At 31.6% G+C, this 13151-nt stretch overlaps 1 protein-coding gene across 2 annotated transcripts; it reads left to right on the plus strand.

The window, feature by feature from the left end:
- Window positions 1-1808: 1808 nt before the first annotated feature.
- Window positions 1809-5268, plus strand: LOC111983502 (mitogen-activated protein kinase 7). 2 transcript variants are annotated; one of them, XM_065773027.1, is made up of 5 exons: window positions 1809-2028; window positions 2128-2345; window positions 2571-3000; window positions 4122-4694; window positions 4832-5268. In XM_065773027.1, exons 3-5 carry the CDS (start codon window positions 2578-2580, stop codon window positions 4940-4942), a joined length of 1107 nt encoding a protein of 368 aa, XP_065629099.1. In that variant the 5' UTR covers window positions 1809-2028; window positions 2128-2345; window positions 2571-2577; the 3' UTR covers window positions 4943-5268. The 2 variants fall into 2 exon arrangements, with proteins under 2 accessions (XP_065629099.1, XP_065629098.1); XM_065773026.1 differs by lacking the exon at window positions 4832-5268 and having other exon boundaries at window positions 1810-2028; window positions 2169-2345; window positions 4122-4767.
- Window positions 5269-13151: the final 7883 nt, after the last annotated feature.

A 13151-nucleotide genomic window follows, 5' to 3' on the forward strand; every position in this document is an offset into this window, starting at 1 on the left:
GCACTTTTTTTTTTTTTACCATCACCACGAGATCATCGTTTTTCCCTTAAAAATACATAAAGAATAGTGACATTGTCCATATGATCCATTCTTTCTTTTCTCTCATTTTTGTCTTTCCCTCTCCCACTTCTTATTTTTCTCTTTTCAGCCGTCCCTCATTTTGTTTCATGGAATCATTGTTAATTTTTATGCACCATTTCATTTGCTTATAACTCTTTATTCCATCCTAAAATGGGGAAAAGAAAAAGAAAAAGAAAAAAAAAAAGGGGCAAAGCATATGGAGTGTTTTTGTTATTATTTTTTGTTTCTCTAATCAAAAAGTATCTAAAGCCATGCCTTTTACCAAACTTACATGTGTCATGCATCAGTAATTATATTGAGGTTGATATAAAAAAAAAAAAGTTAAAAGGTGAAACCTTTAGTCCTAACTCCTAACTAGAAAAGGGTGACAACTGACAACTTCAGGAGGCAATGCTTTTTTTTTTTCCTTTTTCTTTTTTTTTTTTAATGGAAGGAGGTTATGCTTTTTTTTTTTTTTTTTTTTTTTTTTTAGGAAGGGAGGTAATGCTTTAAGTGAACTAAAAAGAGCCCAAATTATTGGCTAACATTATCTGTAAATGTGTGCTTAAAGGGAAGGCTCAATACTGAATGGGTCTAAAGTTTTTCATAGCCAATTTTACACAAGCACCCATAAAGGATAAAGATAACCCCTTTCAAAAAAAAAAAAGATAACAAAATAAAGCTCGCGTTGTTATTGTATCAAGCAAAAGGTGACCCATGATAATGATTTTTACTTTTTAAGAATGTAAGGTAACAAATAGCAAAAGAAAAAATTTCTCCAAAAAAAAGCAAAAGAATTCACTTAACAAACATGTGAAACCTTTAAGAGGGATGGCTATAATTTCTTTTTAATCATGAGTGGTGGCTATATTAGCCATTAATTTAATATAATTTTAACTTCATTAATTAATTTGACTTAAGAAATAAGTTGAAAAAATTCCAAGTATACCTTTAAAAAATCCGAGAAAATTTACAACCAAATATATATATATATATGAAGTATGAATACAATAATAAAATCTTATAATATTTTTTACAACAATTTTTTTTTTAGTTATGATCAATCTGTTGCAATCTGATTTGATTTGATTTGATTTGATTTTGATTTTGAATGAGCTAACACCTCACAATATTGTGAAAAATATTATTAAATCTTGTTATCATTTTTTTTTTAGAAGAAACTAAATCTTGTTATGGTAGTAGAAGAGTTCAAAAAATAAATTTGCTTATAACCATTTTTTCATTTAATAATTTGATAAATGGGAAGGAAAATTTGAACTTGTATTTTTTTTTTTTTTTTTTTGGTTGCTAAATTGAATTTTTTTTTTTTTTTTTTTTTTTAGAAGATGCTAAATTGAAGCTGTACATTAAAGAGGTCAGAAACATCAAAAAATGACATATCATTAAACGGAAAAGTATGTATAATACTTGATAACGGAAAGTATATCATTAAAAAGTTAAAACATCAATAATGAGGAAAGTGAGCCGAGCCAATAATACGACAGTTGTGGCGTGAAATACTGTATGAAAGAATATTATGATGAGATATAATATTATTACCCTATATCCATTGGGAGTTACAAGTTAGGATCATTTACACCGTCTTTTATTTTTTGTAACTGTTCACGAAAGAGACAAGAAGACTCGATGATATTTCCTACGACCAAAAGCCAAAAGAAAGATCTGTAGCCATAGCTGTTAGAAGTTTGGTTGAGTTAAAGTGTTTGTGTATGTATTATGTGTACCAAAAAGTTCATTGCCGTGTCCTTCTCAAAAAAAAAAAAAAGTTCATTGCCGTGTGGGATGTCATATGATGCCTCGTATTCATTGTTCATGACAGCAAAACAAAACACACCCATTTCCCCAAACTCCCCAAACTTTTTTCACATATCCAATTAATCATCTGTCTCTCTCTTTTGCTCTCAACTCCATTACCGATCTGATCTCTTTGTCTCACCAATTGTTCAGGTAAAGTCTTTTACTTTTTCTCCCAAGTTTTGAATTTTAAAATACACTTTTTTGTATCCACAAGTGAATTTTAATTACTTGCTTTTAATTGGGTTTCAGTTTCAGAGCTTTTTTTTTTTTTTTTTTTTTGGGCTTTCAAGAATCATGTGAAAGTTCAAAACTTTGTGGCGTACTTGGAATCCGAGAATGTTTACTTGGTGGGAAAGCTTAAAAAAGTGAAATTTTACAATTTAAAGTTGGAGAGAAAAAGCAAAACTAGCAAAGAAAGCAATCTCAGAAAAGATCCACAGGCCCCAACCCAGAAGTTGAATTGTCAAGTAAGGATCGATGCTTAACCCTTAAAATCTCTTTCTTTGTTTTGTTTTGTTTTTGTTTTTTGTTTTTTTTGTTTTTTTTTTTTTGGGATAATTAGCAAACATTATTAGATAGTTAATTAAAGCAATTCCTATTATTTATGCTGCTAATCTTTGTTAGTTGAAATAGTTCATAGTTTTAGTTCTTTGCTATATAGTAAATTTGGGTTGTACTATGTTGAATTATAGGAGGGGAATGGCTACTCTAGTTGAGCCTCCAAATGGGATTAACCAACGAGGGAAGCATTACTACTCAATGTGGCAAACTTTGTTTGAGATTGACACGAAATACGTGCCGATTAAGCCCATAGGTAGAGGGGCATATGGGGTTGTTTGCTCTTCCATCAATAGGGAAACCAATGAGAAAGTCGCAATCAAGAAGATCAACAACGTGTTTGAGAATCGTATCGATGCGTTGAGGACACTGAGGGAGTTGAAGCTTCTTAGACACATTCGCCATGAGAATGTGATTGCTTTGAAGGATGTTATGATGCCAATTCACAGGACGAGCTTCAAGGACGTGTATTTGGTTTACGAACTTATGGATACGGATCTCCATCATATCATTAAGTCCTCGCAGCCGCTCTCCAGTGATCATTGCAAATATTTTTTATTTCAGGTATTAATAAGTTCTCTCAAGTAGTGGTATTGTGTTTTTTCAATTTTTATTATTTTCAGCTATGTTGGTACTTGGTACTAATTTGGTAATCGAAAAATGCATGATGATGAGGGACTATGTTCGTATTTGGTTCCATAGTATGCAGATTAATACTAGTTTGCTGAAGTATGAATTTCGATTACTCTGTTCATAACAAATATTTGGCCAATTCTAATACTAGGATTAAATGACCCTCCAGTGGAATTTATTTAACAGAGAAACACTGTGTTTGATTGAAGTGTCAGAAACAATCAATTGGAACAGACATAAAGATATAACTATTAAGTTCACATGTGTTGAATTGAAATCAGTCTTAAAATGGTAACTGGTAAATACTGTTTTACAAATCATGGACAAAGCACGTACAAATCTTGGATATTCCATGGGCAGTTTCTGCTTTATAATTGGACTATTTGTGAATTCTGAAATTCGTTTACATCTTTTTGGGTATCCATGTTTAATTGAATATACATACTTTCTCTGCTTCTCCTTTAAATCCCTTCAATCTGTCTGTCATTGTGACAACTTTGATGCTCATATTTAACCCTTAGTTCTGATATTGTTGGAGTTCTGAAATATTACAATGTTATAGCTGTCAAGTGAAGCTCAAACATACTTAAGTCAATACATAGTTCTACGGTTAAGCATTGTTTATAAAAAACTGTGCTCTTTTAACTGAACATGCTTGTCATCTCACTGCAAAGACCAGGGTCTTCTGTGATTCACTTGTTTTGCCTTCTGGAAGAGTGGCAAGTGCTTCTCTGCTCTTAATGTGGCTTCATCTTGTTTTAGAACAAACTAACTTTATGGAGCATCTATAAACTGAATTAGAAAACCATTTGTGCTAATCTTAAATGTGCCACATATAAAGCAATTTCAGAAAGATACAGCAGTCGTAACATTTTCCTCTGTGCAACTTAATCAATATGCTTTCTAGAAGACTGATCTTGCATAGCTAAGATTTAATGCATGTGTCACTATACAAAATTGTTAATTAAATTTGGACTCTCTCTTTATTATTTTATTTTTCAAGTATTTTTGTTGTCAATATTCTTGGGACTAATTTACATCACTCATTTTAGTTGCTTCGGGGGCTCAAGTATCTCCATTCAGCAAACATCCTTCACCGGGACTTGAAGCCTGGCAACCTCCTTGTCAATGCTAATTGTGACTTGAAGATATGTGATTTTGGGCTGGCAAGAACTAGTGAAGGCAATGGTCAGTTCATGACAGAGTATGTTGTCACCCGCTGGTATCGTGCGCCAGAGCTACTCTTGTGCTGTGACAATTATGGAACCTCCATTGATGTCTGGTCTGTAGGATGCATCTTTGCTGAAATTCTTGGTCGGAAACCAATCTTCCCTGGAACTGAGTGTCTCAACCAACTGAAACTGATTATCAATGTTCTTGGAAGCCAGCATGAATCTCATCTTGAGTTCATTGATAATCCAAAGGCCAGGAAGTACATCAAAACACTGCCCTACTCTAGGGGAATACATTTTTCTCATTTATACCCCCAGGCTGATCCTTTAGCTATAGACTTATTGCAAAGGATGCTTATATTTGATCCAACTAAGAGAATTACTGTCGATGAAGCACTCCAACACCCTTATATGTCAGGGTTGTATGACCCCAGATCCAATCCTCCTGCCCAGGTGCTGATCCTTTAGCTATAGACTTATTGCAAAGGATGCTTATATTTGATCCAACTAAGAGAATTACTGTCGATGAAGCACTCCAACACCCTTATATGTCAGGGTTGTATGACCCCAGATCCAATCCTCCTGCCCAGGTCCCGATTAATCTCAACATCGATGAAAATTTGGGGGAACGGATGATAAGGGAAATGATGTGGAATGAGATGCTACATTACCATCCTGAAGCTGCTGCTGCCTATGCATGAGTGCTGCAAAAGCTTCCTTTGTGTTTTGTTGTATGATCTGTCTGTGGAACTAGTTCTATTGCTCGGTAAGGAAACATGTCTTTCAGAACTGTGCTGTTAAAACTTCATAATTGCACCAAAGATTTTGTTTATCATATTGTTTATTAGTTTGAGTTTTTTATTTGGGAGTATGAGATTGAGACATGGCATCTTGTAACTTGTAAATAGTTGATGCTATTATTTCTAGTCTAGAATTGTCCACTCTTGTATGACATTATCCTTCAAAAAGTCAAAACAATGAAGAGTCCTCAATAATTATGAATATAATTTTAGCAAGAGTTATTATCCTTTCCTTTTTTGGAAAATTGGATTCTCACAAGCATTTACGAATTATGAACATCAAATTTTTCGTTGGATAAAGTTTAGTTACAAAATTTATTGTAGTTTAAGGTTATAACCTTACTTAATATCTTTTTATCAGAGGTGAATTTTGACAAATCCACCATTAAATTACATTTTTTTTTTTTATATCCTCTATGTTTGTAAAATTTCTAGAAAATTAAAGACAATAGCTATGTTATCAATGAATTATTTAAATTGCAAGATTTTGTAATTTAAAATTATGCATAAAATATAATTTTATAGATCATATAGTAAATAATATCTTATTGGCATAAAATTTGACATACATATTATGAACGTAAAGAACATGCAATTCAATGATTAGATTTTAAAAATATGTAAAAATATTAATAATATTGAGTAATGTTATAGCCTTAGGCTACAACTCAATGAATTATTTAAATTGCAAGATTTTGTAATTTAAAATTATGCATAAAATATAATTTTATAGATCATATAGTAAATAATATCTTATTGGCATAAAATTTGACATACATATTATGAACGTAAAGAATATGCAATTCAATTATTAGATTTTAAAAATATGTAAAAATATTAATAATATTGAGTAATGTTGTAGCTTTAGGCTACAACCGATTTTATAACTAAATTTTGTCATTTTTCATTTATGCTAACACAACTTGGATAGGAAAAGGTATACTCAAGTATATTTGACTTGTAAAATTATATGAGATCGTGAACACAAATACTAAATACTTATATATATATATATATACACACAAAGAGATAAAAGAAAGGGATGCAATACGAGAACTTTCCAGGTGATCACCCCTCCAAGTACTATAAAGACTAAATACTTACTATATAATATTCTTCTCTAAAATAGTTATTATTTCATTTGGTATCAGGACTGAACTGAAAATGGATTATACTTATGGATTTAATCTCAGCCCGCCATATAGGTGAACCCAATGGCTGAACAATGGACTGGACCAGTTCCTTCTTTAATCGTAAACTTACTTGGTAAGAAGGCAAACGCTCCCAACGACTTAATGAAAATTATATTTTCAGTTTATAAAAAGACTTCGTTACGGAGCGAATAAAATTTCCTTGACCGTTAGCAATATTCTTTTCTTATTTTTTGGTAGAAAGGACCGTTAGTAATATTTCATTTTCAAGGAAATTGGACACTTGCATCATTGAAGTTTCTGAGTAATTCTTTACGCAAAATATCAATATTTACTCCCCCTCAGTTAAAAAGCCCATGTAACTTTAAATTTAATCACACGAGCCCAACGACTTAATGGACCGGCATACAAGAGTAATCCTAGGACAAAAATTTCAACAATAGTTAAGCCGACCAGTTGTTATCGAATCTTATTTAGATCTACTACAAATAATTATTATTATTTTGTCAATAACAATTTATCGTATTGACCATTGTTAATTTTTTTGTGAAATGCTTTGTGTATTACAATAACATAGTATAATAGAACACACCAAAAGTCTTGTAGCTCAACTATTAGCATATTTTGGTGTTTTCAAAAAAAAATATTTAGATTTAAAGACATTAATTTTTTCTCATTATAACTATTGAATTATTAAAATAAAATAATATAAAAAAAGAAAATAGCAGTAAGGGTATGAGATAGGTATTTGGTAGGGTTATCCAGATTTTAATACGGATGACATACAAAATACTTTTCCATGAGATAGGACCAAACCATGGGTCTGTGGGTCAGATCTCATAAAAGAATCAATCCAGTTGGTTATTTAAGCATTGTTTTGGTATGAGATATGACCAAACCATGGGCGATACAGAAGAATCTATCAAGATATTACATGTGTATGTATTTAATTGTCATTTATAGCTCAAATGTCAGACATATATCAACTAACTATTATTTATAAGGCCGTAAGAATAATATATAGTGGGAAGCTTGCAAGTTCCAACCTTCCAGGCTTTTACAGTTCCTTCTGCCAACTTTCAAAGAAATGAATATATAATGCATTTTATGTTTAGATTAACATAAAATAGAAATAGATTAGCAAAGGATTTGATGCTTTATATTTATATATCTCACAAGGTATAGTATCTTTAGTTTGTTGGATGGCACAATATGTGCGCAATAGGGAACGTATTGGAATTTTTTTTTTTATTTGAACTCTCTCCTTCACCGTACTGGGCTTTTTTCCATTATTATAAATCAATGCAGGAAGCTTCTGAAGAAAAATAAAAATCTCTTTTGATGAGCTTCATATCAATGTGCTAATTGGATTAGTTTTTTCACTTATTTATTTATTAGATAAAGTGGGTAAAAGTAAAACTAGAAGTACATACACAGTTAAAAAAAAGTGAGGTATAAATCTAATGTCCAGTGTCCACAAATGACGTATATAGTGGCAACTTTTTAAACACAATCATGGAATATTGCATTATTTATTCTAATATTAATTCTTAACCAGAAGGGTAAGGATTGATGCATTAAGTAATTCAGGAAGAAAAGCAACTAGAGGAAGAAAAAAAAAAGTGTATATATATATATATATTGCTTCTTTTAATTAAAAAATTGGATTGCAACTTTTGGCAAAGAAAAAGAACACACCTCCTGCCATTATTGTGAAAATGTGTAATTCATTAATGCCAAGTGCACGAGCATATATGCACAAAGCACACTTTTTTCTTTTCTTTTTATTTTTTTGGTATTACGTGAAGAATATTACGTAGGTTTGTAGGAAGTGTGTTCCTATTTATTCAGGAAAAAAAATTTTACATTGCGTGAAGAATATATATATATATATATATATAAGACAAAGTTGTTAACATCCCAAATTACTCAATAAATAAAAATAAGGGGTGTGTTTAAAATACTTTGTGCACTAATATTTACCCTAAAGATATTGCAAGTTCACGTAATAGCACTTCAGCCGAAGCAAAATGTGGGTGGTCTAAGGAAAATTTTTTATTTTCATTAAAAAAAAAAGTGGGTGATCTAAGGTTTTCAGAACTGAAGGTGGTTTAGGAACTAAAAAAAGGCTTCGGAACGTTATTAGTCTTTTAATTTAGATAAAGCTCCTATTAAAAAAAAAAGTGGGTGATCTAAGGTTTTCAGAACTGAAGGTGGTTTAGGAACTAAAAAAAGGCTTCGGAACGTTATTAGTCTTTTAATTTAGATAAAGCTCCTATAAAAAAAATAAATAAATAAATGATAAAGTTATGCTTGAGTAAAAGTTAAAAAGGTACATGGCATCTTTGAGGGAAGATATTACCTAAAGTTAAGCATATACTACGCTTCTAGCATCTAAAACAAGGAATATGCTTTGTTCATAACTTAAATTTGCATACGGTTACTACTTACTACTCAATATTATTTAGAACTATTGAATGAACTACCAAATAGTGAGGGGACAAGGGTCGGGTTCAAATTGCTAAAAGGGTGCTTCACATATATGTTATATATACACTTAACTTTTTTTGAGAACAAATATACATTTCAATTAGACTAAAGCATCTCTTAAAAAAAAAAAGAAATTAGGCTAAAGTATAATTTTTTTTTAGAATGGACTAGAGTAGAATTTCTATCTTGTATAAAAATAAAAATAAAAATACTAATAATACAGCTTAAATTAAGTACTCTAGAAAAAAAAAAAAAAAAAAAAAAAGTACTCTAGAGTTTTTACTTTTTAGTATAACTTTAAGCATCAGCAATTTAAATGGATATTAAAATTGTAATAGTTTATATTTAAATTTTATAAAATTCAATCCTTTCATTTTAAAATGAATATATATAATTTTAGAAACTTTATACTTACTTATCCTAAAGGTCCTAATTCATACACTTTTTTTTTTTAGTGTTGATTAATCAAAGTTTGTGGAAAACGAAGCCACAAATGTCAACCAAAATATGATGGATTCCCATCGGATGGACCCAACTGAAACAAAAAATTATTATCTTTTTTAATTTTTTGTTCTAAAAAAACTAAAAGTCTATCTTTTTGAAATCGTTGATTGAGCATTATTTTAATTAATGTTAATACTGTTTTGGGAAGTTTTAAATTTCAAATTATTTATCAAATTAAAAAGAGAAAATTTCCTATATTTCGAAATGAAATTAGGTTTGGGCAAATTTATTTTATCAGGGGTTGAGATAAGTCACCTTCTCCTATAAAAGAATTGAGAATCTCATTTAAAAAATACTAATAATTTGGGAGATGAGGTTGTAAGTGCATGAATATAGGAGTATGTGTTATTTATTTTTTTAAAAAAAGTATATGATTTTTTTATAGGACAAAATTTAGCTATAAAATTGATTGTAGTTTTAAACTACAAACTCACTTAATATCTTTTTATTAAAGGTAAATTTTTACAAATCCACCATTGGATTACATCTTCTTCTTATATCCTCCATATTTGCAAAATTTCAAGAAAATTAAAGATGAATAGTCATGTCATCAATATATTTTTAAATTGCAAGTTTTTATAATTTAAAATTATGCATGAAATATAAGATTATAAATTATATAGTAAATAATATCCGATTGACACAAAAATTGACATGTGTATTAAGAGCGTAAAAAATATGTAATTCAATTATTAGATTTTTAAAATATGCAGTAATATTTATTTTATTGAATGAGTTTGTAACGTAAGACTACAATCAATTTTGTAACTAAATTTTGTCATTTTTTATATAGAATATAAATGTTATTATTGTTAGAAAATTACTTGTGGACCATTGGGGTGGTTGCATACATGGGCTCAGATTTGGAAGGACGACGTCTTTTGTTCGAATCTTGTAATGGAAAGCACTTGAAAATAGCAGTAACATGGGCCAGTAAGTAAAGTGTCATTATAGTCACGCTCGGATCTCAAATAGAAGACGACAATTTCTCATTTTTCTTTGTGAGCTTGAGGAGAAAAAAAAGAAAAAAAAAAGAGAGGGACAATTGCAGCTTTAATAAGAGATGGCTCTATGCAGAAGGCTAATAAAATATTGGGGCCATTGTTCAGAACTCTAACATGCAGGCATGTGATATATTGTACAGACGAGATCATAATAGATACACAGTACTGGTACACTGATAGTCTAGTGCGATGACATCTTGGCTAATTTCTGGTCGTCCTTCTCCATGATACATTTTCTTTTTTTTGCTGAATTTCTCTGCAACACATTTAAGGGTTTTACTGTACGTGCATTTTCAATTTTCCATCAATTATTTTCAAAATAGATAACTGTGCTTTAAGGACATAGACTCTACATTTAATACACTATATACAGTACTGGTACTTTTTTTTTAGTTTTGGAGTACAGTCTTTATGGTAGTAGTTGACGTCAAACAGTACGTGTGTTTAATTGTATATCCAAACAAAAAACCACATCAGGACCGTTTGAAATCATCACGCAGATGGGATGCTGCCACGTTAAGTTCTTGCCTAGTTGCCTTCTTGGATGCCACAATTGTCAATTGGCCGCCGTAGTACTAGAGTAGTGTCATTTTGGCATTTTGCTATCCCATTGTTTTTTGAAATAAAAGATATAATTTCTGGTAGTTTTCTTTATACTAAATACGTATGTTATAAGAAAAACTAAAAATTAACTTATTTTAAAGAAAAGATAGTTTTGTTAAATTTTAAATAAATAAGAAAATGTGAGACAAAAAAAAAAAAAAAAGCAAAATGCTTTTTGCCAAATGGGCACTAATTTCAATATGCGAGACAAACTTCCCCCCTGGATTGGTAACGCCTCATTAGATGTGGGGAGCATAGAGTCGCCTGAATTTAATGATGGGCACGTTACGCGCTCCGAAACGTCAGCGACGTGCCTAGGACAGATGAATAGGCCCCAGTGCTAACGGGGGTAAGGCCGAGGATGTCAAAATCCTTCTCTCTGCCCGAGGATGCGGGCAGCAAGATTTTGAGGGGCTATTGTGGGGCCAGAAAAACAGGTGGCCTTGGCCCACTCAAGCCAGGCCCAATGGCCCACGCCGAGGATGCATGAAGGGTCCAAGGATGAAAGCGCGAGGACCAACCCCAAGGAACATATCCGAGATGACCCCGTCCTGGCGTCGAGACCTCGGAAGAACACGAGGACCAACCCACCAAAGGAGACTCCTTGAATATCCGAGGAGGAGAGGGCCCAGTGCCACGCGTCGGCGACGGGAGCACGGCAAGGAGCAAGCCTTAGGCGAGCTGTCACCTCTGCATTGAATGCGCTCACCTAACCCCCCTGACCGCATTAATGGGGATGTAACCCCTTGACAAGGTAACATCGATCATGGTGAGCCACTTGAGTATGGATAAGACCTGTGATGGGACGGACGGTCAGAGGGAAGGCCAATGGATAATCAACAGAAGGAAGAAGGGGATAGGAGGAAGAAAACTATATAAGAAAGGCGAGCAAAGCAATCAGGGAGGAGGGAGAATGACATAGAAGGACTCAGAGGTCATGCCTGTTTCTGGGGAGGGATCTCCTTGGACGAGTGCCGAAGAGCTACCCTTAGTTGTAAACTGGGCTCACTCCCCTTCAAGGGAAGAAGGGGGGCTTGTATTCCGTTGCTAGTCTGTTAGGGTCTAAACTTCGATCCACTCCCTAAAAATGTATTGTTGGGGAACCTTTCTAAACTGAGTCCCTACATGTTTAATTTTTTTTTTTTTTTTTTTTGAGAAATAGTATTGTGTTTGTAATATCATTGAAAGTCATATTATGATATTATAATATAGTAAATTCTTATGGACCTTTTTTATTATAATGGATCAGCTTGTTTCTCAATGCAGCCTATTAAATTTCTCCGTAATAAATAGGTAAAAGTAAGGCTGGCTCAACAACTTTGGGGCCTTAGAATAAAATTTTAAGTGTGGTCTTTTTTATATTTAAATATTAATCAAATAATATATATTAAATTTTTTTATTTAAATCTATTTTTCTTGCTTTTTGAGATGTAAAATTACTAATTAAGTTTTTGTATTTAAGTTCCTCTAACATTTCTTTTTCAATTGATAATATAGCTAATTCACTTAATATTTCTTGTGACATAAGACCTTAAATAAGATTTTGTTAATTTTAATTTTAATATAGCTAATCCCCTTAAACTTTCTTTTTCAAATAAAAATTAATTTATTACATGATTCAATAAATTAGTATCACTACAATACAAATGAGTTGATATGATACACATCAAATTATTAATTGGTATGATGATTTATAATAATTGATAAAGTAAGAAAACGTGTTGTCCTATGGGCCACTGGGCTGTGCAGCCTATGCAGCCTATGTAGTGTGCAGTGCGTAACTGTGTAGCCTGCGTTGCTGTGCAGTGCACTACTGTGTAGAAAACGTGCTGTCCAGCCTAAGTTTAATTTTGTTAGCTGTAGTTGGACTATTTTTGTTTTTTTTCTTTTTAATCTTCTGCATTTTAGGATACAATGGGGTCTATTTATGCATTTTATTGACCAATAAAAGTACTTAAATTTTTTTAATTAAAATATATAGATAAATATGTTATTATATATATATATATATATTTTTTACAAGTGGGGGCCTTCTTTTATTTGGGGACCTTAGGCAATTGCGTCAATTACATCACCTATTGAGCCGACTCTGGGTAAAATGACTTTTTTTTTTTTAGAATATAAGTATTTTTAGCACACACACGGAGAGAGAAGAGAAATTTTTTTAAATAAACTTACGGTGATGTATATCCAAAATAACATAACTCTACTCACACTCATTTTCCATCGTGGAATTAACCCATAGTTAACAAAAGCCATAATATTTTTTATTATTTATTTAAAAAAAATTAGTGCCCATTTGGCAAAAAGCATTTTGCTTTTTTTTTTTTTTTTTTCTCACATTTTCTTTTTTTTTTA

Source organism: Quercus suber, unplaced genomic scaffold (assembly GCF_002906115.3).
Source record: "Quercus suber isolate HL8 unplaced genomic scaffold, Cork oak 2.0 scaffold_68, whole genome shotgun sequence".
Classification (NCBI taxonomy): Eukaryota; Viridiplantae; Streptophyta; class Magnoliopsida; order Fagales; family Fagaceae; genus Quercus; species Quercus suber.